The sequence below is a fragment of the Otolemur garnettii genome, unplaced genomic scaffold (assembly GCF_000181295.1).
Source record: "Otolemur garnettii isolate 467f Iridium unplaced genomic scaffold, OtoGar3 scaffold00071, whole genome shotgun sequence".
In the NCBI taxonomy this organism is placed as follows: Eukaryota; Metazoa; Chordata; class Mammalia; order Primates; family Galagidae; genus Otolemur; species Otolemur garnettii.
Genome location: NW_003852466.1, coordinates 6,918,057 through 6,938,994, shown reverse-complemented (window position 1 = coordinate 6,938,994; position 20,938 = coordinate 6,918,057). Strand labels below are relative to the sequence as shown.

General features: G+C 42.4%; 1 protein-coding gene across 1 annotated transcript in view; it reads right to left on the bottom strand.

Annotated features, from left to right (window-relative positions):
• OPRK1 (opioid receptor kappa 1) overlaps positions 1-20,568 on the bottom strand; it is a 20,822-nt gene extending 254 nt beyond the window's left edge. Inside the window, 4 exon segments of the mRNA XM_003793725.2 lie at position 1; positions 3-379; positions 5,243-5,595; positions 20,261-20,568. The exon segment at position 1 is cut by the window's left edge and continues 254 nt beyond it. Of these exon segments, the coding sequence (XP_003793773.2) occupies position 1; positions 3-379; positions 5,243-5,595; positions 20,261-20,517 (988 nt within the window). The 5' untranslated portion in view covers positions 20,518-20,568.
• Positions 20,569-20,938: the final 370 nt, after the last annotated feature.

The window sequence follows — 20,938 nt, the reverse complement described above, 5'->3', positions numbered from 1 at the left end:
TAGAGGATGGGGTTCAGGCTGCTGTTGGTGTAGCCCAGGGCGATGCAGAAGTAGTAGCTGGAGAGCGCGGCCGTGCTGTGGGAGGTGCTGCCCAGCGCCTCCACCAGGATGAAGATGTGGATGGGCGTCCAGCACACGATGAAGACGGCCACCACCACCAGCACCAGCCTGGTGATGCGCCGCAGGTTGCGGTCTTTCTCGCGGGAGCCGGAGAGGAGCCGGACGCTCTTGAGGCGAAGGATCATCAGGGTGTAGCAGACGACGATGATGAGCACGGGGATCACGAAGGCAAAGACGAAGACGCAGATCTTCATGAACAGGTCCCACCAGGAGTAGTCGGCATCCGGGAACTGCAGGGAGCACTCGGTGACATCCGTGTCTGCGGGAGTGAACAACACCTGTCATTGCTACGGCCAAGAACGACCAGTGTCTGAAATGTGAATTTTAAGAGCTGGGATTGCCACGGCCCTGTGGTGGTGAGACGCTGTTACCTAAAGTAGATCGCCAAATTAGGAATGAATGCCATTATGTTAACCGTGCCTTCTTGGTGCACAGAGCAAGGTCGCTAGATGTCACAGCTGACTCACCAGTGTGGAAGCTGGTTTGTCACTTTATAGCATGGTACGTATTTGTATTTCCATTTATTTACAGATCTACGGCTCTGGCAGTAGAGGCTAGCAATGTTTATTTGTAGTAAATGGCTAAATACTTTGAATCTAGTCATTGAATTTAACAAAAGCCAACTTCCCTAAAAAACAGTAACTGGTATACAAGAAACCATTATTCGGGTCTATAAAATTGGTATGAAATTTGTCTAAATGGGAATCAGGTATTGTGATATTTAATGGACCCAATAGTGCTCACTGTAATTAAGGGCATTACTGAGACATGAGTAAAACTTTTGAAGGAGGAGGCAGAGGAGGATAAGGAGAAGAGGAGGAAATGGAGGAAGAAGAGAATTATCATCATCAAGAGAATTCTGAGCAAATCAGGACCAGTTCGTTTATACCAGCATTACTGTGGACCTCTGATAAAACAAGTACTTGACATGATTACTTTGAAAACTTTATCTGGAATGCTTCTCTTTGCTAGGTAGTGTTCCCTTGGGGTGACCTTCATGCCAGAAAGAGCAGGGACCCAGGATCAGCACCTTTTAAACCTCTTTCATGGGGACACAGGAGCCCCCTTTCCCCAAGCACCAGCCAGCTCCCACTCTCTCCTCCTGCCTCTGTGCAGCCACCAGGCAGAGAACAGGCCTCTGTTTGCCCTGATCTTTCCTCACAGGTAAGGTATTCATGAGCCAAGACTATGAGTGTAATTTTTGTGATAAAAATATTTTCTTCTGATGTTAGAAAAATATGCTTCAAAAATAGCTCAAGAATATTCTAAAATACTGAAACAGCTATATCAATAATATTTTCCAATATATTTCAATGTGATCTTAATCAAATATCCCTTAGTAAATAGAATTCTATAGTAAAACAGAATGCATCTTGTTAGAATTTTAATTATGCATACTTTAAAATATAAAGGATATAAAAATTTTGGACAATTAATAAAGATGACTATCTTACAGACCTTCCTATCATCAAATAAATACCAGATCAAACCTTTGAAGAGTAAATGAAAGCTTCCGGAGTAACTTATAATTTGTTATTCTCTACAAGTCATTGCCCAAAGTGGTATTACAATGAAGACTAATAGATACTAACAAAGGTCCATTTTAATTTTGGTTTCAGTGTTCATGGGAAATGACTTTAAAATCATTTTTTTAAATCATGACTATTATCATAGAAAATATTTATTAAGCAATTATTGGTTGGGAGTGCATTACAAAAATCCGAGTTTAATATTTGATTCTGGCTCTTGATTATTAGTTGAGTATGGGAGAACACAGCTTCTCTGACAGTAGGGAGCACATTTGGGGGGTTTTCTGCCTAATTGTAGTATTTCAGCACTGTCTTTTTCTGTGGCTGGCCTCAGCTTACATGTCACTTTAGAGAGATTTGGATACCCTCTCTACACATTATACTCACCTCATGACCTCCAAGACAGAACACCTCTGATTTATAACTATGTATCACCTTCCTAATATGTTTCTCTCTATCCAGACTGTGACTTGTCTTAGGGGAGGGACTGCCCATGCCCTATGCCACATTTAATCCCTGGAATTTAGAGTGATACCTGGAACATATGGTGTCTAAAGAGAACAAATTGTGAAATAAATAAACAAATACCCCATGGACACCAGATCCTTGAAAATGTGCATTACTTATAGTAGTTACAATGGAAGAGTCACTTGCTGAGCCAAGCAAAGGCAGCATAGGGCTGATGTTTTTATTTGAACATACATATTTAACTCTGGGCACTAGCTTCCTCTTGAACAAATTGTCTTGCATATGATAGGAGCTCAATAAACATTTGATAAATGGGTGAAATATCCAACAACAGCTATTTTTACAGGACACTGTACTGGTGAGACACCAGGCCCTGCTTTACCAGCTTTCCAGGCACCAACTCCTCAGTTCTGGAAAACACTCAACATCCAATGGCAGAGTTGGAAATATCCTCCAGAAAAGTGATGAAGCCGAATTTATACCATTACAGAGGAAGGAGAGTGCTGAGACAATCAGCAAGAAATCCCAGGCCAGGCGTGCCATTTTTAGTACATGTTTCATTTCAGAAAAAAGGGAGGCATTTTGAGGTTGAATTATCTATACAATTGCCTCCGTTCAAAAACTAGTCTTTCTTTTCCTTTTATGTTAATGTCAGAGGGCCAGGGCTCCTGCTAACACATATTTCAGTGTCTCACCGCTGCCATAATTAGAGTTAGTTCTAATAGCCAAACTAAAGCTTTTCTTGTGTGTATTTTGTTAAGAATAAGTCTCTTTCTGTAGCTATTATAATTATTCTTAGATATTATAATAATAGTAACAAGAAGACTATGAATTCTTCAAAATAAATAATGCAAACACATACACTGCTGTATGTGATATACTAGATTCAACATTTTATGTCTATAAAGTGAAAATTTTGCTGTATACAAGAGCCCTCCCCATTGAATGAATAGCAGATAAGTAACAGTAACCATAAGCAACAAGGCATGACCTACTAAAAAATCACTGAACTCATTTACTGAGCACTGACTAGATGCTGGGCCTGCTTCACCAGCTTCTCACACATCCTTAGATCTGGAAAACACTCCAGGAGGGGTAGGGAACCTGCAGCTTCTGATTTCAAGATTGATCTTTTTTAAGCACCAAAGGATGCAAGAAAAGCTCGATGCTACACCTCTTTTAATAAAAGAATTTGTTCTGTTAATCTGTACAGATTTTTTTTGTTGTTCAGTCAAAAGGCCACACTTAAGGACCTAAAAGGCCACAGGTTCCCCACCCAATGTCTCCAAAGTGACACTTCTCGTACGTGTTTGAAATCAGTAGCCTATATTAGGTAACTGGCTTCCAGAATCTGTGTCCCTAACCAAAAAGAAAGACTATACATGTGGAAGAATTCACTGGGAAGAATTTGCTTGCCCAGGTGGATGTGATCTAATGCAGGGGGTGCCACATCCGCAGGCAGTGTCCACACATGAGCCACCACTGCCATTCAGCTCTGATTCAGTGAACAGAGAATACGTGAAATACTCCTCTTGGTCATCCAAGATTCTTCACATGCAGTGTGGTGCAAACTCCAAAATGAATGCACGGAAGAATGATGACAATCTGCTTCAGCAAATAAAGAGCAAGGGAAGAATGGAGGCCTCCTATAAGACTATTTTTTATTGCTGCATAAATTAACCTGCTGACACATAACAGCTCTTTTCTTCCTTCGCATCTTCACACATCCTTCTTTCCTAGAAAAGCCATCTCTATCTTCATTTCTCCATTCAAAAGCCTACTTCAAATCTCTTTCTTCTCTGATGTCATTTTTTCTGACAATGTTTAGAAGGAATGTAGTGGTTAAGTCTACAAGTGTAACATATAAAAATCCATTCTTTATTTACCCTGGGAATAATCATCTATCTTCTTATATTACTTGGGCCATTTTTCTCCCCCTCATGGTGTAGGCTCAGTATCTTTTCTTGAATTCAAGTTGCTGTGGACAAACACATAGAAGAGTTTCTGGCACTTGATTTCTATTTGTTGAAGGCATGAAGAAATCCTGAAGGTGATTAATCATAATTTGAAATGCTTATCTGATAGAGAAAGTTGGGCATAAAATTGACCAAATATTTCAGTCTGACACCTGCTGTGACCATACTAGAAATTTACTTTATAGTTTCAGAGATGAAAGATCATGCTTCATTAACAAAAAATAGGTACATTACACATTTGTCCAGACGCATAATGTACACACCCCCAGAGTGAGCCCTCGCGTAAATGATGGACACTGCGTGATAATGTGTGACAGTGTGGGTTCACTCACTGGCACAAATGGACCATGCTGTGGGAGGTGATAGTGAGAGAGGCTGGGGGGGGGCAGGGGATAAATGGGAACTCTGTGCTTTCTGCTCAATTTTGCTGTGAACCTAAAACTGTAAACTAAACCTGAATTAAGTCTAAAATCCATGTACCATATGCCAGCTAAGGTATGATTTTAGTGCCTACCCTTTCACTATGACCTGGAAAGTCTTTCTTATACATAGTCAATTATCTATACTCACAAGTATCACCAACCTCCCTAATAAAGTGTTTGCACAGGGTAAATACTAATATGTACAAAATCTAATGGTTCTGCTCCTCTGTGACCTCTGCCCCCTTGGGTTCCTGATTTTGAATGGCTAACAGCCAAAGAAAGCTGTTAAGTCAGTGAAATGGAGATTATACTTTAAGGAGAAAAGAGAAAAAAGCCAGCATGGCTCTGCTGATGTAGGTCCCTTGTTAGGGAGAAAGATGAGGGGTGAGAAGGTGTGTCCTGGAATTGCCAGGTTGTATTTTAAAAATCCACACACCCATGGCTTCTTACTCATGCACATTCCTCTAGATTCTGATAAGCACTTCCAGAACAAGAGACAGATCAGGTACCTGGTACCAGTGTTCTGATAAAGACATGACCCCATTCTGTGTTTAGAGCCAGAAAGGAATGTGGAATTGTTTTATTTCTCATCTTCCTTGGATGTAGGCACTTATTTCCATTCGCTTTTGGCTTTTCCATTAGATACCTGTCCTGATTGCCACACATTGAAAGTTTGTACCATTAGCTGTCATGTTTTCATAAATAGAATAAAAAGGATGGCTCTTACCTTCCCTAACTTTGGTGCCTCCAAGGACTATTGCGGATATGCCCACAGATGAGGACAGGAGCCAAATACAGATGTTGATGATCTTTGCCTTCAAGGGCGTGCGGAAGTCCAAAGCCTTCACTGGGTGGCACACAGCAATGTAGCGGTCCACACTCATCATGGTCAGGGTGAAGATGCTGGTGAACATGTTGTAGTAGTCAATGGAAATGACTATCTTGCAGAGCACATCCCCAAAAGGCCAGGAATTCATCAGATAGAGGGTGCTCTGGAAGGGCATGGTGGTAGTAACTAAGGCATCTGCCAAAGCCAGGTTAAATATATAAATGTTGGTTGCTGTCTTCATCTTTGTGTATCTAAAAGACAAGAAACAGCATTTCTCTCCATTTTCAAGTCAAATCCCGAAGTATGTTGTGACAGCCTTGGGATTATTGATTTTGCTTTCTCATTCACTGATTCTTCTAGCATTCATTGAGTGTCTAATGTACAAAAGGACTGTGTTAGACATCAGGATGATGGGAAAAATGGACAGTGCTGTGTTCAAAGATATTTAAATAAAAACACAAAGAAGATAGTGGACATAGATAGATGAATGTGCCTATCAACCTCTTAAGCAGTATTTCATATAATACAGGCCTTTATTTTGTGATTCACAATTCATTTAATTTTACTTAGAGTTGCTTAGATTTAAATATTTTTTAATTTTTTCCCTTTCACTTATATAAAACAAAAATAAACATTTTTACCTCAGTTATTTTGAGAAATCAATCATTGTAATTATAATGTGTTTTGAAAATACAAAATGGTTTTTGATTTTGAAATATGTCCAGTTGTATTGCCTACAACACAGTTAGGCTTGCTGGGGTTTGTTTGCCAGGGCACCTTTAATTTGTCATTTGCAATGGTTTCCATAAACAAAGCAGGTGAGTTCTCTTATGCATGCCATAGCACTACACAGAGTCCAGTACAGTAGGAGAAAAAAATCCTGTCTTTCTTTAATCTTCAGAGATTTTAAAACCCATAATTTGTCTCATCTTCCAATGGTAGGAACAGTAATTTTCAAAACAGAAAGATTGTCTTTGAGCCTGAATTAATCTTTAATAATAACATGAATGCTTCCTCAAAACTCTATAGAGCATTAAACGTCCCAAACTCTGCCATCAGGTTTTCAGAGGCCATTAGCTAAAGTACACTGGGAAAATCCAGCTGTTAATTACTTCCTGCACAACTTAGGTTTGTAGACATCTTCACAATTAATTCATGCATGCTCCATGCAGCACAAAAATTTCCACATGAGAAATATCTCTTAACATTCAGCAACAGAACAACCCTGGCTCCTATTTGCAGCATTGTGGTCTAGCATGAAGTCAGATGGTCCAGAGTCTGAATAGGACATATGATTTATCTGAGTTTCAATTCCTGCTAAATTAGAATAATAAAGCCACCAATCCAAATGTCCATTAACTCACAAAAGGATAAACTATGGCATAGGTATGCCACGGAATACTATTCAGTCATAAAGAAAGATGGAGACTTTACATCTTTTATATTTACCTGAACAGATTCAGAGAACATCCTCCTACGTAAAGTATCACAAGAATAGAAAAACAAGTATCTGCTGTACTCAATACTAATATGAAACCAGTAAATGAACAACTACAGGCCCACAGGAGAGAAAAACACAATTAAACTCAAGGGTAGAGGGGGGAAGAGGGGGGGAGTTTGGTAAGCTCTCACGTAAAGGGTACAATGTAGGGGTGCATGGCACACCTCCTAGGTGATGGGCTCAACTACAACTGGGACTTTACCTAGCAGATGCAAACCATGCAACTTAGTCACATGTACCCTTATATTAATCCGAAATTTTTTTTAAAAGGGATAATGCCACCTAACTAGCAGGACATGAGATAAGGGCCTAGATAGCCTGCCTCATACAATCACACCTCACCCTCAGTGCCCACAGCCATTCCTCCCCACCTCTTCCTGTAAGGAGGTGGCTGTGTTCATGGTTTCAGTGGGAAGGCACTGCAAAGACCGGTACTAGAGCTGACATCTGTTTGTTTCCATTCTGAAGTTCTGTGATAACTAAAGAGTGATTTAATCTGGAGAGTGACGTGTTTGTTAAATGAACCATAAGTTTAAAAAAGTGATTAAATATGTCTGAACAAGTGCTCATAGCACAGGCTTTATAAAAACACAGATAACCAAGTAAGTACAGTGACCGAGGGAGAGCCAAACAATTCTACTGAGAAAGACTGAAATGCTATCTATTTAAGTATTTTCTTTAAAATATGGTTTTATGTTTGAAAAAAATGCACCTTACAAACCTATCTTCTACACTTCTGAGTCCCCCTCCAAACCCTGATAATTGCAAAGATTCTAGCAGTCAGTACATTTAACGCCTCCTCCTCCTGTATGTTGTGACCCTAGTATTTCCCTCTTTCATTATGAAGCTGGACCTCTGTTTTGTGGAGTTAGACAAACCTGAGATCAAGATTTTATTTTTCTCTCCAATTATACCCTAGAGAGGTCACTAACTACCCTGAGCCTTAGTATCCCCCACTGTAAAGTGGAAAATACATTTATCTCATAGAGTTCCAGAGAACATTAATGAAAATAATTTAATGAAATGTTCCTGACATAGAGAGATGTATGTCTAATTTCATGTTCATTGACTCTTCTTTCCTCTCTTCTGTGGACAGAAGCCACCAGTTACCAAAGGAATCAGGATGGACGGTAGTGTCTAGGTAACACTCATGGTCATAGTCACCCAATTCAGCTTGAATATGAAAGAGGCTCATGAAAATGAAGTCTGGTACTGTACATGCTGAAAGATCATGAATTGGAAGATACATGAATTACCCTAAAATACAATAGGCATCTTTAACTAATCATACAGTGTAGAGTGATAGCTTGCTTTTAGCTTTTCAAAATATTTATAGCCAACAAATATATGAAGTTACATAAGGCTTGCACTTACAAAGTAATCAAATCCTGTCATCAGATCTCAGAATAGTGAGGGGTAAGCATGGGCAGGAATCATACCCACTTACTCTAAGCGCTTCCAGAGTCAGGCACTCAGCTCTACCTTCCACAAGCTTGGTCTCGTTTGGTCCTTGTGGTAACTCCATCTGGTAGGCATTAGTATTCATATCCTACAGATGAGGCAGCTAAAAATCACGGGATTTTTTAAAAAATTCTCAAAGTGCTATAGTTATAAAAGGCACAGCAGAAACTCAAACCCAGAGGTTGATCTCAATTCCTGCATTCTTACATCTCCCCAGCTCTTCATAATTCACAAAGTCCAGAATTTTGAGTTCCATGCATCTTATTTGCTTCTCACAATTACTACCCTTCTAGTTGACCCAGGAGATTCACATCTGCGCTCTCATACACCTGCACAAAGTTGGGCTCTGGGAAGTTAAGTGATTTGTCTAGAGTTGGCAAAGGCAAGACCCAAGTGGGAGGATATGAGTGAGGCAGGGCCCTCTCCCCTCCCTTCTGAGTTCTGGAAGACGTGATTCTGAACAGGCAGCATGGGAGGGGGAGAGCCCGTTAAAAGTAAGGACCACACTGAGTGCAGGGAGTATTTGCTGACAGTCTTTCCTGAACGATGCTGTACTGGATTCTGCAGACCCGTGAACAGAAAGCAGGACACTCACTGTCCGAGGCAGCCTGGCTGAGCCCTGGGGTACTTACTGCCTGGACTGAACTACAACCAAACACTGGTCAGTCCTTTCATTCACTGTGGGGCCCCTGGCAAAAAAAATAGCAAGCTTTCTTATTATGACAGGATACGAAATTATTTTCCATTTCACCCACACTGCCTTACAAAAATTCACGAGCATTTCACACAAAATGGCACCATCTGGTGGGAAGTTTGGCTTGCGTGGAGAAGCTGGAGGAGGGCTGGCAGCGAGCCGCGCTCCTGAGCGTGCACACCCGGAGCATATGGCACCAAAAGAGCAAAGTCTGTGAGCTGTCCTCGCTAAACTTGACGACGTTACCCAGCCTGGCGCCGTAGAACTGGGTGCAAGGAACTATAGGAAGACGAAGGTCAGCCAGGGAACATGGGTTGAGCACTGGGAGGGGAGGGGGGGTCCATCCTCATGGAATTCTCTTTACAGAGAACTGAGGGGCAGCTTCTAACATGGCAGCCACGGTGCTGTCTAATGCTGAGAGAAACACAGGCGTCTGCAGAGAAGTGAGGAACAAATGTCACCAGAGGCAGGGTTTCTCTCCAGGTTAGAGACGAGGGCCCGCAGGAGAAACTCTGACCTAGAGATACAGCAATCTCAGGGCTTCCTGCCCCTTCCTGTTACCTGCTATGCTCAGACAAGGGGCAGGTAGTGGAGACAATTATTGGACTGTTAGCACCTTTGCCACTGAGGAGCATGACCGAAGTTTGTTTTTTGTTTTATGAATTGCAATGATGTTTCTTTAATCAGGAACTCCTTTCCACTTCAGTGTCCACAGTATAGTAAACCTCGAATTCTGATGACTGATTACCACATACCTTTAACACCAACCCACCCTCAGTTCTGTTGATTTCAGTTATTTTGGCCCTTCCCCTCCCTTGTGCCCCATGCTGATGCATACAGCCCCCTCTCCCCTCTCCCCTCTCCAGACATAAACTTCCTCCCCTGTCCTCATCCCTTCTTTTCAACATGTTTTTAAGTGCCTACCACATAGGCAGCAATATACCGCAGGATGACTGAAAAATTCAATAAGCAGACTGTGACCTCAAGGATCTCTTAATCTAATTGAGTCCAAATTATAATGTGAACCACAGAGATACACAGAGGGGCAAGATCAGTCTGCAGCAAAGAAATGAGGGCTGAAGAGAGAGTTTAACAGGATCTTGAGCTCCAAGGCAGATTAGGACACAGAGACGCTTGATGGCTGTTGTCTCATTCAAGGGCCAGTGAGGACACAGATCTCCTGGTTCAGAGAATCCATTAGGGGATCTTGGAGGGGGGATGGGCTGGGTTGGAGACAGTGGTGTCAGGCCACAGGGGACTCTCTGAATACCAGATGTAAAAAAAATCATTTTAAGCACTTATTGACTGCTTATTATGTGACAGACACTATTTGAGGAACTTAATATTATGTGATAAAGTTGTCATGATGATTAAATGAGACATGTATGAAATTACTTAGCACTGGACCTGGTACTGGGTAATTACTCAAGGCATGCCAGCCTCAGCACGCCACATCAGTGCTGTTGCATTGCTGTTGTGATTGTCACTATCAATTGCCTATCACAGTCCAATAAGCCAAACTACAATCTCATCAGGCACATTTTTTTTGAAGAGGAAAAGTCTAAGAAAAAGTCTTCAAAATAGTCTCAGTGTTTCTCAGGGGTTTCCAGAATCTAATAAGTAAAGGTGCTCAGAGCTGCCTTATTCCAAAGTTTCTTAAGGAACTAGGTATTTTATGAGAGAAATAAATTCTACCACTTCCTGCAGCTAAAGATGGAAAAGCCTTCTGATGCATGTGGTCAAGGATGCATTGGGAGGGTGGAGACCATTTAACACAAGGAAACGGGCCACAGTCGGGGGAATACCCTTATAAAACACTAAATCCTGCCCCTTGATAAACAAAACATTGTCATGTATGTTATGTGCTTGAGTTTTTCTATGAGCCCATTTTTGGGGAAATTGAGTTAAGAGGAAGTAGATTACTTGACTAAACAAATTAATTACGTTGTCTACTTTGAATATGTACAATTTTTGCCTGTCAATTATACCTCAATAAAGCTTGAGGGGAAAAAGAAATGACCCCTGATGTAAATTGTGGACCCTGGTGATAACAATATGTCACTGCAGGTTCGTCAGTTACCCCCAGGCCCACCCCGGTGTGGGGTGCTGATGTTGGGGAAAGCTGTGCACGTGGCGGGGGCAGGGCGAGGCATATTGAATGCGGCTTTCCATTTAGTTTTTCTGTGAACCTAACACTTCTTTTTTAAAAAGTCTATTTATAAAAGTAATAAAATGCTGGAGAATGATGATTGTACTGGTGTGACTTCTCAGCAGAACCTATTTGCAAACATAATTGGTTTGTGTCATTAAATTCTCCAGCTATCTTCAGCTCACCTCAATGAGATTAATATGCTGTACATCCTTCTGGACTATTTACTATTGAAATTGTGGTTCTTCACTAAATGGCAATCATTTATTAACTTTTAAAAAGAAAAAATATTCACTCATTGTTTGTCAAATAATAATTTTAATTTAATAATCCCCTCAGTCATAGCTCACCACAGCCTTGAACTCCTGGGCTCAGGCATCATCCTGCCTCAGCCTTCCCAATAGCTAAGAATGACAGGCAAGCCATCGTGCTCTGCTAATATTTTTGTTTTTTGTAGAGATGGGGTCAGGCGATGTTGCCCAAGTTGGTTTCCAGTGTTCCTCATGCCTTGGCTTCCCAAGTTGGGGTTTCAGGCATGATCCACTGCACCCAGCCCACTCTGCAGTATTTTAAAAGCGTCACACTCACTTGGGAGCCAGGCCCTTGCAGGTCTGTAAAATTAATCTCCCACATGCAGAGAGCCAAAGCTGTAAAGAAGATGGAGGAGGCACGTGCCCTGGTGTCCACATTGCTGTACTGCAGCCACCGTGTGGGCAGCCCGTCTCACCCCAGGGTCTGTCCACACAGGGGGTAGCAAGGGGAAAAGAGGAGGGTAGAAGTAGTGACTTCACAGGAGCAGTCGGGCCAGGAGCGGCTCAGCTCCTCCTCTCTGTAGTCATGTGGTGAAGTGATGCACCCTCCTGACTCCCAGAAGGAAGGTTCTAGTGCTAGTGCGTTCAGCTGCACACCCAGGGTGAGGGCTTATCATATCTGACCACATCCAGAATGAAACTGCACACTGCCAACCACTGGCATGCTGTTTCCTAGTACACAACTACTTGTACGCCTGAGAGTATCTGGATATTTAAAATTATTTTTTCTATTTTTATACAGAAAACAGACCTAGCTAGAGTTAAGCCAGAGAATGGGCAAGTAGAGAGACAGATAAATACCTCCTGCTCTGGCCACCATCAGATGCAGAGACTCCTCCACTGGGTGGGAAGCAACTTGGAAAGGCAGAGAGAGCCGAGAGAGGTTTGCAAGCTGCACAGAAGTGGGCTCTGCCATTAGATTGGTTGTTTGCAATTGGGTTTCCTTGGACAGTTCCTTAAATCTCTGTGATTGATTTCCTTATCTGAAAAAAAAATTCTAACAATCCTATTTCATAGGTTTGTTTGTGAATTTAAATAAGTTAATACTCAACAAGAGCTCAGAAAATTTCTCCTATTCTTAGAGCTGATCACTAACTGCCTGTAACTCTAGCCATTCTTGATCTGAAGTCTCCACTGCCTGGCTTAGACCACGTCCTTTGGAATCTCTCACGTTTTTCTTGCCTTCCACTGAAATTTCAACTTGCTTGGCCAGTGAGAGTTTGTTAAACAAATGAGCAAACAAAACTACCTACAAGCCTTTTACAATATTATTCCCACTCCTAAAATCTATTCTTACATAAATCTTTATATAAGACATAAGGCAACACCCCTTCCACAGAAAAGGGTGTGGGGAACTATTGACTGATTTTTCTTTTGAGGAATAAATAAATCTTCCCAAATCAACTCTTGTTAATACAGTTCTAAGTCCATGTTACTCTCACTACTAAAACAAGATAAGCAAAACCTTAGAATGGCAGCTGTCCCATAGCCATACAATTTCAGGTTTTTAGCTGAGCACAGAGCCTCCTGAGGTGACAGCAATCAAGAGCATCCGAAAGTTAATCTGGTAATAAGAAGGTGCAACTGCACAGTTCACAGGAAGATGCTACTTCTCAAGAGATGCAGCTGAATCCTTCAAGGAGGGGAGCTATTCTTTCCCAGGGAGAATCAAATTCCTTCTGAAACCAACTCTGAGACACGCCTGTAGAAATATTTTAAAGTCAACACAATCAAGAAATGGTTTTGATGGCTACACAATTCTGCCTAGAGTCTATTAAAGTCTAGAAGATTTACACCTGATCATTAAATTGGTTTTCTTTCCTGGTTGCTTTCTCTCTCTCTTTCTCTCTCTCTTTCCCTCCCGCCTCCCTCCCCCTCCTGTCTCTCTCCCCCTCCTGTCTCTCTCTTTTCTTCAGCTGTTTGATCTCTGATTCCTGAAACAGGTCCACAGGCTTTGAACTCCATCTGCAGTCACATATCCCACAGAGGAGAAAATAATTTTACCTAATCCATATAAACAGTTTCAATGAAACCAATTCTTTTTTTTTAAGAAGTTGTCACATATATACAAATTACTTTGAGAAATGAAAAACGAGCTCTTGAAAATAATTTCTAAAGTCTTTTATGCTATCTGTGTATTAAAGAAAATATTTTATGTTGATTTTAAGGATTCAAAAAAATTATTACATACTATTTTAATCAAAGGCTAAGTTAAAGACCATTGTCCCATCGGGAGCAGCAAAGGGTAAACTTTACAAGTAGCACATTGTACCTCTGCCTGTTTTCAATGCTTCTCTACATATGAATTGGTGATATTATTTATCTAAGGTAGGTAGGCTATGTTGACCCTTGAAGGGTATGGAATATGTGTGTACGTCCAACAGCAGTGATTGCAGTGGGCCTTTGGAGGAAGGGGAAGAATAAGAAATCTGAGATGCAAGAAACAGGCGCTTTGGCCAATAGTGTCACTGTGTCAAGTCACTCCTTCTCATGTTTCTCCAGTTCCAGGGCAGCCACACAGTTTTACTGAAACTGAGACAAATTCAACCACGGGGCCCAGATGAGCTCAGAGGTGACCTCAGTGAGTCAACATATGCCACATAACCTATGACAGGTCGAAGCAGGGTGGAGCCTGAAACTCCTGTTCAGTGGCTCGGGGTAAAAAGGCTCTATCCCTCTCCTTATAAGCTAGAAAACAGCCACCTGCATAAGGATAAATGTTTGTGCCTAGGAAGCCTGAGTGAACTGGCTGCCTTTCGTGAAAGGCAGTGAAATCTGAGTTCAGGAAATGTAACAATTTCCATAATATTTCTGTGGTTTTGTTTTCTTCTAAGCCCTTTATAAAGTTAATCCTTTGGGGAAATTTTAATACTGTCAGGGCTGAATTATAGGAAAATAAAAGTTGTCTGCCATGAGGGCAAGGTCAGGAGAGATCGAACCCTAGGGGTTTTATTATGGCAGCCACAGATTAAGAAAAACTAAGAAGAAAAGGAAGAAGCCAAACTCCACACCAAGGGTCACGGCATTTTCTGATGCTTGCTATTTTCCATAATAAATGTTTCTTTATCTTTACAATTAATTACAAGGAAATATACATTTATAGGAGAGTAGAACTTTTCTTTAAACAAAAAGAGAACATATACACAATTATTGTGAGTACTGAAGCTTGGAGAAGAGTGTTCTCCCAAGGAGAACAGAAAGAGGATGGGCAGTGTTGTGGGCTGAATTCTGTACCTCCTCAGATTCACATGTTGAAGCCCTAAGCCCCCTGTGCTTCAGAATGTGGCCATGCACATCCCTCAGTATCCAAGGAGAATTGTTGCAGGATCCGCCCCCTCAACCCCCCATGGACACCAAAATCCACAAATGTTAATGTTGCTGATATAAAGTGGTGTAGTATTTGCACATAACCGATGCATATCCTCCTGTATACTTTACATCATCTCTAGGTTACTTTTAATATCCTATATAACGTAAATGCTATGTAAATTATTGTTATGCTCGATTGTTTAGTGAATAATGAAAAGAAAAGGAAGTCTGAACATTTTTGGTACAAGATGCAGTTTTTTGGAAATATTTTCCTTCCATCATTGATTGAATCCATGTGTGTGGAACCCACATATACAGAGGGCCAGCTGAACTTGGAGACAGGACCATAATGAGATGCTTAGGGTAAAATGAGATCACATGAGTAGACCCTAATCTGGTACAACTGGTGTCTTTATAAGAAAAGGAGATTAGGACACATGTACAGAGGAAGGACTATGTGAAGTCACCAGGAGAAGGCAGCCACCTTTCAGCCAAGGAGAGATGCCTCAGAGGGTGTGGCCAAGCTGACACCTTTGTCTTAAACTCCCAGCCTCCAGAACCGTGAGACTATGCAATTCTGTAGTGGAAGCTACCCTGTCTGCAGTGCTGTGTAATGGCACCCCCCAGCAAACTTATGCACTCAGAAGTGCTTGTGAGAGCATCACACAGAGGCATCTGCAAGGAAGGAGCCTAACAGAGTCTATAGAAAGGGATGGAGAACTGGAAGGGAGAAAGGAAGGAGGAGAGAGACAGATTGAGAGAGAGACAGAAAGAGAGAGAGATTGAGGACGTGCCACAGTGTACCGGACAGTTACGGCCATAAGAATGGATGGAACTATTGAAAGGGAATGTGGTGATGAGTGTGACGTGATACCTTGGCCAGGATACAGTCCTCAAGTCTTCAAACACATATCTAGGTGCTGCTGTGAAGGTGTTTTGTAGATGTGACAAAGCAAGGAAGATTGTCCTAGGTAACCTGGCAGTGGGGGGGCTGATCCTATCAATGGAAGGCCCATGAGGGGGAACGTGGCAGGGGGTGTCTTCTTGGGGACACCTGGGGACAGCAGCTTCCCCTTGCTGGCTTCCTGACTAGCCAGCTCCATAATCACATAAGTAAGCTACTTGCAAGAAGTCTCTTAGCCTAGACATCCCTGCAGGGCCTGCCTCTCTGGCTGAATCTTGACTAACACAGAGAACATGCAAAGTGAGGGCAGAAGAGAGCAGAGAAGATTCTGGAAAATACCATCATTTTGTTGGAGAAATCGAGAGACCTAAGATGGGCCAAGCCTGCCACGCTCTCCACAGAAGCCAAGCACCAGCGGGCCTAAAAGGAACCTCTGAAGCTTGAGCACCTCTAAAAGTGCCTCTGGAGGAAGCCCCAGTACATGGGGCAGAGGAATATGTGGAAGACAAGGAAATAAAGAGGAGGTATTATTATTCCTCCAAGAAATTCACCTATCACCAGTGAAAAGAGCATCAAAGGACATTAGCTAAGAGAATTCAGAAAAATGGAGGATGATGATATTGGGTTGTTAATTTTTTGATGACAGATATGCTGTGTGTCTATGCATTAAAGAGCAAGAGAGAGAGAGAGATTGAAATCAAGTGGAAAGGAGATAGCTGAGATGGCAACCACCCCAGGAGGCAATGAGATTCAAAACCAAGAGCAGAGATTAGCCTTAGAGAGGAGGAAGGAGACTTGCCCCCTGAAATGGAACAGAACAAGGGCAGGTGGCTGCCAATGTGCCTATGTGGAGAAGAGCACATTACCAAGGGCTGGACTCTCAGGTCTCAGTGAGAGACTGGGCCAGACCATTAACTGAACATGGAGAGAGAACGGTCACATAGGGCAGTTGACAATTGGTGCTGATTGAAATTCATTTTTTTTTTTCATGGAAAATGGAAAAAGAATGGGCTTTTTCTAGAAAATAGGAGAGGGACAGAGAAAAACTTGTAGTCAGATACTCATGCAGCAGTGACTTTGCCTTGACAACGGTAAATTTGATCTTGACTAACAGCATTTAACTAGCTGGGTATACATAGGAATGAGGAAGTAGGTTACCGGTTTGATCAGAGATCAAACCTTTGGTGGCACTCAGCGGCAGGAGCACCAAAAGACAGAGCAGCTCAGTGTATTGTCAGGATGGAGGCTGAAGGGACAGCTCACAGAGCCTAGACCAGGGAAGAGGAAAAGAGACAGTCTGGGAGAAAATGAAGACCCTTCAGGGAAGAAAGTATCCCGATGTTCACAGAAGTGGTATGAGGGAAACCAGCAGAGCTGAGAGCCTGAGAGCAAGGATCTGGCCCCACGAGCAAGGTGTGGCCTCAGTTTATTTAATCCTTCTTTGCTTTAGTTTCCTCATCTGTTAAATGGGTATGGTGGTAATATACCTACCAGTGAGCAAATCAAATAATTCACTTTAAGTAGGTAGCTTTACCTACTTGGTATTATTAAGTACTCATTTTAAATTTTAATCATCTTTGTTAAGGGAGGAGAGGGTCATGGTGGGCAGTTGTGGGGAGAGTGGGAGAATGGATATTTAAGAGGTAGGACGTAGGGCTTCCTGGCAAGGCCTGGAATGCAGGCATCACAGTGTTCACGAAGGTGACTAGCACAGAAGGAAGTCAGAAGAGCGTGGGATTAGGATCCTGGGCATAACCCCCATGGACACACCCAAAGACCACAGAACCAATACCTGGTGAGCGGGGAGACTGGGGCACTTGGATTTTAAGCTCTTCACAGTGAAAGGTTAATATATCCTAATTGGGGGGGGATTATGTCAGTTGCTACACATTAAATGATGAGAACTCTTGAAACTTTAAATATCTTTGGAAGATATGGGCAGCATTCAAGACACCCAACATGGAATAAACTATTTGTAAGTCAGGCCTAAAAGTGGTCAAAGCTTTTCTTATTGCTCTAACTGTTTCTCTAGGCCTGAGTTGGTCAACCTAGAAGCATTGTCTTGAGCATCTAAATTTCATCCCTAGAATAGTTTTCTGTATAATGGAACTACACTGAGACCCTTTCCTGTGTGTAATATTTTAAAATAATCTTCTCAAAAGCAGTCCTCACATGAAGTTGTCCAACCTCCAACTTGAGAATAGCTGCAAGTGGCTTGCACACTCCAGCTCTGTGCTCAGCTCCAACCTGCGAACCACAACCCATCTTATGCTGCCCTCTCAAATCTTTAGTACCTTCGTCTACTGAGCTAAATAAACCTAAATCCACCAACTTTCCCCCTAAGTTTTATTTTTCAATTCTTTGACTACCTGAAGAGCAAGGGAGAGAGAGAGATTTCATGAAAAAATCATGAAATCATGTCTTAAATGTAGACAAAATGAGCCAGGATCACTGGACACTGATGCCCACTAATCTTTCACTGGTAAGACCTTCAAGTTTAAGGACCCTGCCCTAAGTGAACTAGTCTGCTTTCAGTAGGTTGACATTCAGGATGCCAGGACAACTCTTCACTTTTCATGTATTATCAAACTTAACCCCCTAGTAGTGCAAAAGATGTTGTTATGTGAGCTATCTAACTTCTTTTACATTTTCGGCTAAACTTATCCCCATCTGATACATTTTAATGCTAGATATCTTTGGGAAAGCTAGCCATTAAAAGTCCTAGTTAGTCTACAAGAATTTTTTTTTCCTTTTAGATGTGTCTAATGTTCCCTATGGAGTTATCTTTGCACATTTCATCTAAATGCTATTTTAGGATTCTTCATTCTATTTAATCCTAGTCTCCAAAAAAGTTTTACAGCAACTATTATGCAAAGCTCTTTTCAAATTCAAGCCCTTATCCTTATTCAAATAACAATAGATATATCTTTTTTACTTAAGCACCTAAATATGGTATGAGTAGAAACAGAGAGGATCTTTTTCTCTTAGCATTCTTCTTTTGTACAACAATGTTTTAATTTTGAAAAAAGGACTTCTGTACCCAAGACCTTCTAGAACTTTAGTTGCAATTTAGAATACAGTCCTTAGGTTACTAATGACTCAGACAAATAATTTACTTTAAAATATTGCCTCCTCATAGCCTTTACTCATCACCAATAGAATCCCTGTGAAATGCAGCAAGCAATTGTGAAACCAAGGGTAGCAAGCTATAAATACTAATTGTAGGTGAAATGTGCTTTATAATATTTATTTGGAGGCTTAAATGAAGGCTTTAAATCCAGAGCGTAGATGAAGGTAAAAGACTTAACATTCTCAAGACAAGAAAACAAAAAAGATAAAGAGATATGTTTATCATGTGATTGCCCAAAAGAAAAAATTTATGCTACTGTTCACAGTATTGTTCTAGGAATTCATAGAAAATAAAGGGCCTGATGGGCGGTGCCTGTGGCTCAAAGGAGTAAGGCACTGGCCCCATATACCGGAGGTGGCAGGTTCAAACCTGGCCTGGGCCAAAAACTGCAAAATAAATAAATAAATAAAAAATAAAATAAAATAAAATAAAGGGCCTGTTTCAAACTAATGTCAAGTCAGTCAAGATTTTCAACTTTTCAAAGTCCATAATCAGGGTGACTTGCATCCTTCCCAAATTGCACTGGTACTTCTCAAAAGGAATGTAAGTTGCTTATTTGCTATCACAGATGTATTTCTACAGCGTTAGAGCCCCCCAAAGAGGAAACCCATGTATCTCAAAGGACGTGCAGAACAAAGTTAGGTTTTTCTTTTCTCTCTTTCCTTTAAAAATTACAATCCATTCACTTACCAGAAAATTAGCATGTATATGGATATCTGGACATTTATTTTTGGAAGTTGACATCACAAAAATACCATGAAAAAACAATAAAATAAAACCCAATTTCTCACAGTAGAGGGAAAAACAGCAAAGCAATTGTTGAAAACCTCCACAGCCAATAGCTCAGAGGATAAACGTCAGATGGCTGTTGCGGACATCATTAGTGCTAGATGGTTTTCACTGATATTTTAAACAAATGAAAGAAGACATTTCAGCACTAAATAGGCTCCTATGTGGATAACGGCAATGCTAAACAGTATATTGGCTTTTGTTTCACATGCCGTAACACCAATCTGATGAGTCACAGGAAATTCGGAATTATCTACAGTACATTCAGGGGACCTGAAATTTATCTAAGAAATATTTCTAAATGGCAAAACAAAGTGCTCCAAACTGGGCAGGCAAATGGATTATAGTTCCTTTAACAAGAGACGCTGGCCTGTCCCCAGCACCCCAGCACTCGCCATGCCCACACCAAGTCTTCAGCAGGGGCAAGAGGCCCCGATGTCGGCTGGGAAGGTGGCCCCCAATCTTCAACTCGCCTCTGGCCGCTTGAATTGGCCCTGTGTGGACCATACAGTCCTTCACCAAAAACTAGCCCAGGAAATCCTTCTCGGAGTACCTGCGGGACCCTTTCCGGAATAGCTTCCCCACCAGCCCACTGGCTGCGCTTCTGAGGGTGCCAGTGGCCTCCCCAACGCCCTCCCCGCCCGGCTGCGCCCCTACCCCGCGCTCACCGGACGATCACGAACATGACCAGCGAGTTGCCCACCAAGCCCACGACGAACACCACGGAGTAGACGGCCGTGATGATGACCGGGATGGCTGGGGAGATGTGAGCGGACTCCTGCTGCGCGTCCTCCGAGCTGGCGCTGCCGTTGCTGTCCGGCTCTGCCCAGCCTGGGAACCAGGCGCTGGTGTTGGGGAGCAGGCAGGCGCTCGGTGCGCAGGTGGGGCCCTGCTCCCCGCGGAATATCTGGACCGGGGAGTCCATGGTGGGGCAGCTGCAGGTGGAAAACGAGGAGAAGCGGCTTCTGCCGGGCTGCGGGAGGGAGAAAAGCGGCTGGAGGCGGAGAGACAAAGTTTGCCGGCGCCCGAGCCGGCTGCTCTGGGGACCCAGGGCACTCTGACCCCCACCGAGCTGTCCGTCCCTGAAGGCGGGACAGGGAGGAGGCAACTCTCGCTATCATCTAGGCCAGCAGATGTCCCGCTGGGTGCTGACAGAAGTGAGGGGTGTTAGCTCCTTCTCCCCCAGCTCCTAAATGCCCCTCTTACCCATTCTCAGACACCGTATCTTTGTGGAACTGTCTCCGGACTGCCGATCTGACCTTTTCAGGGACAAGTCCCTCGGAGCCTCAGCTAGAACTACGCCTCGAAAGCCTAAAGCTCACCTTTGGTTTGCTGAGACAGGCGGG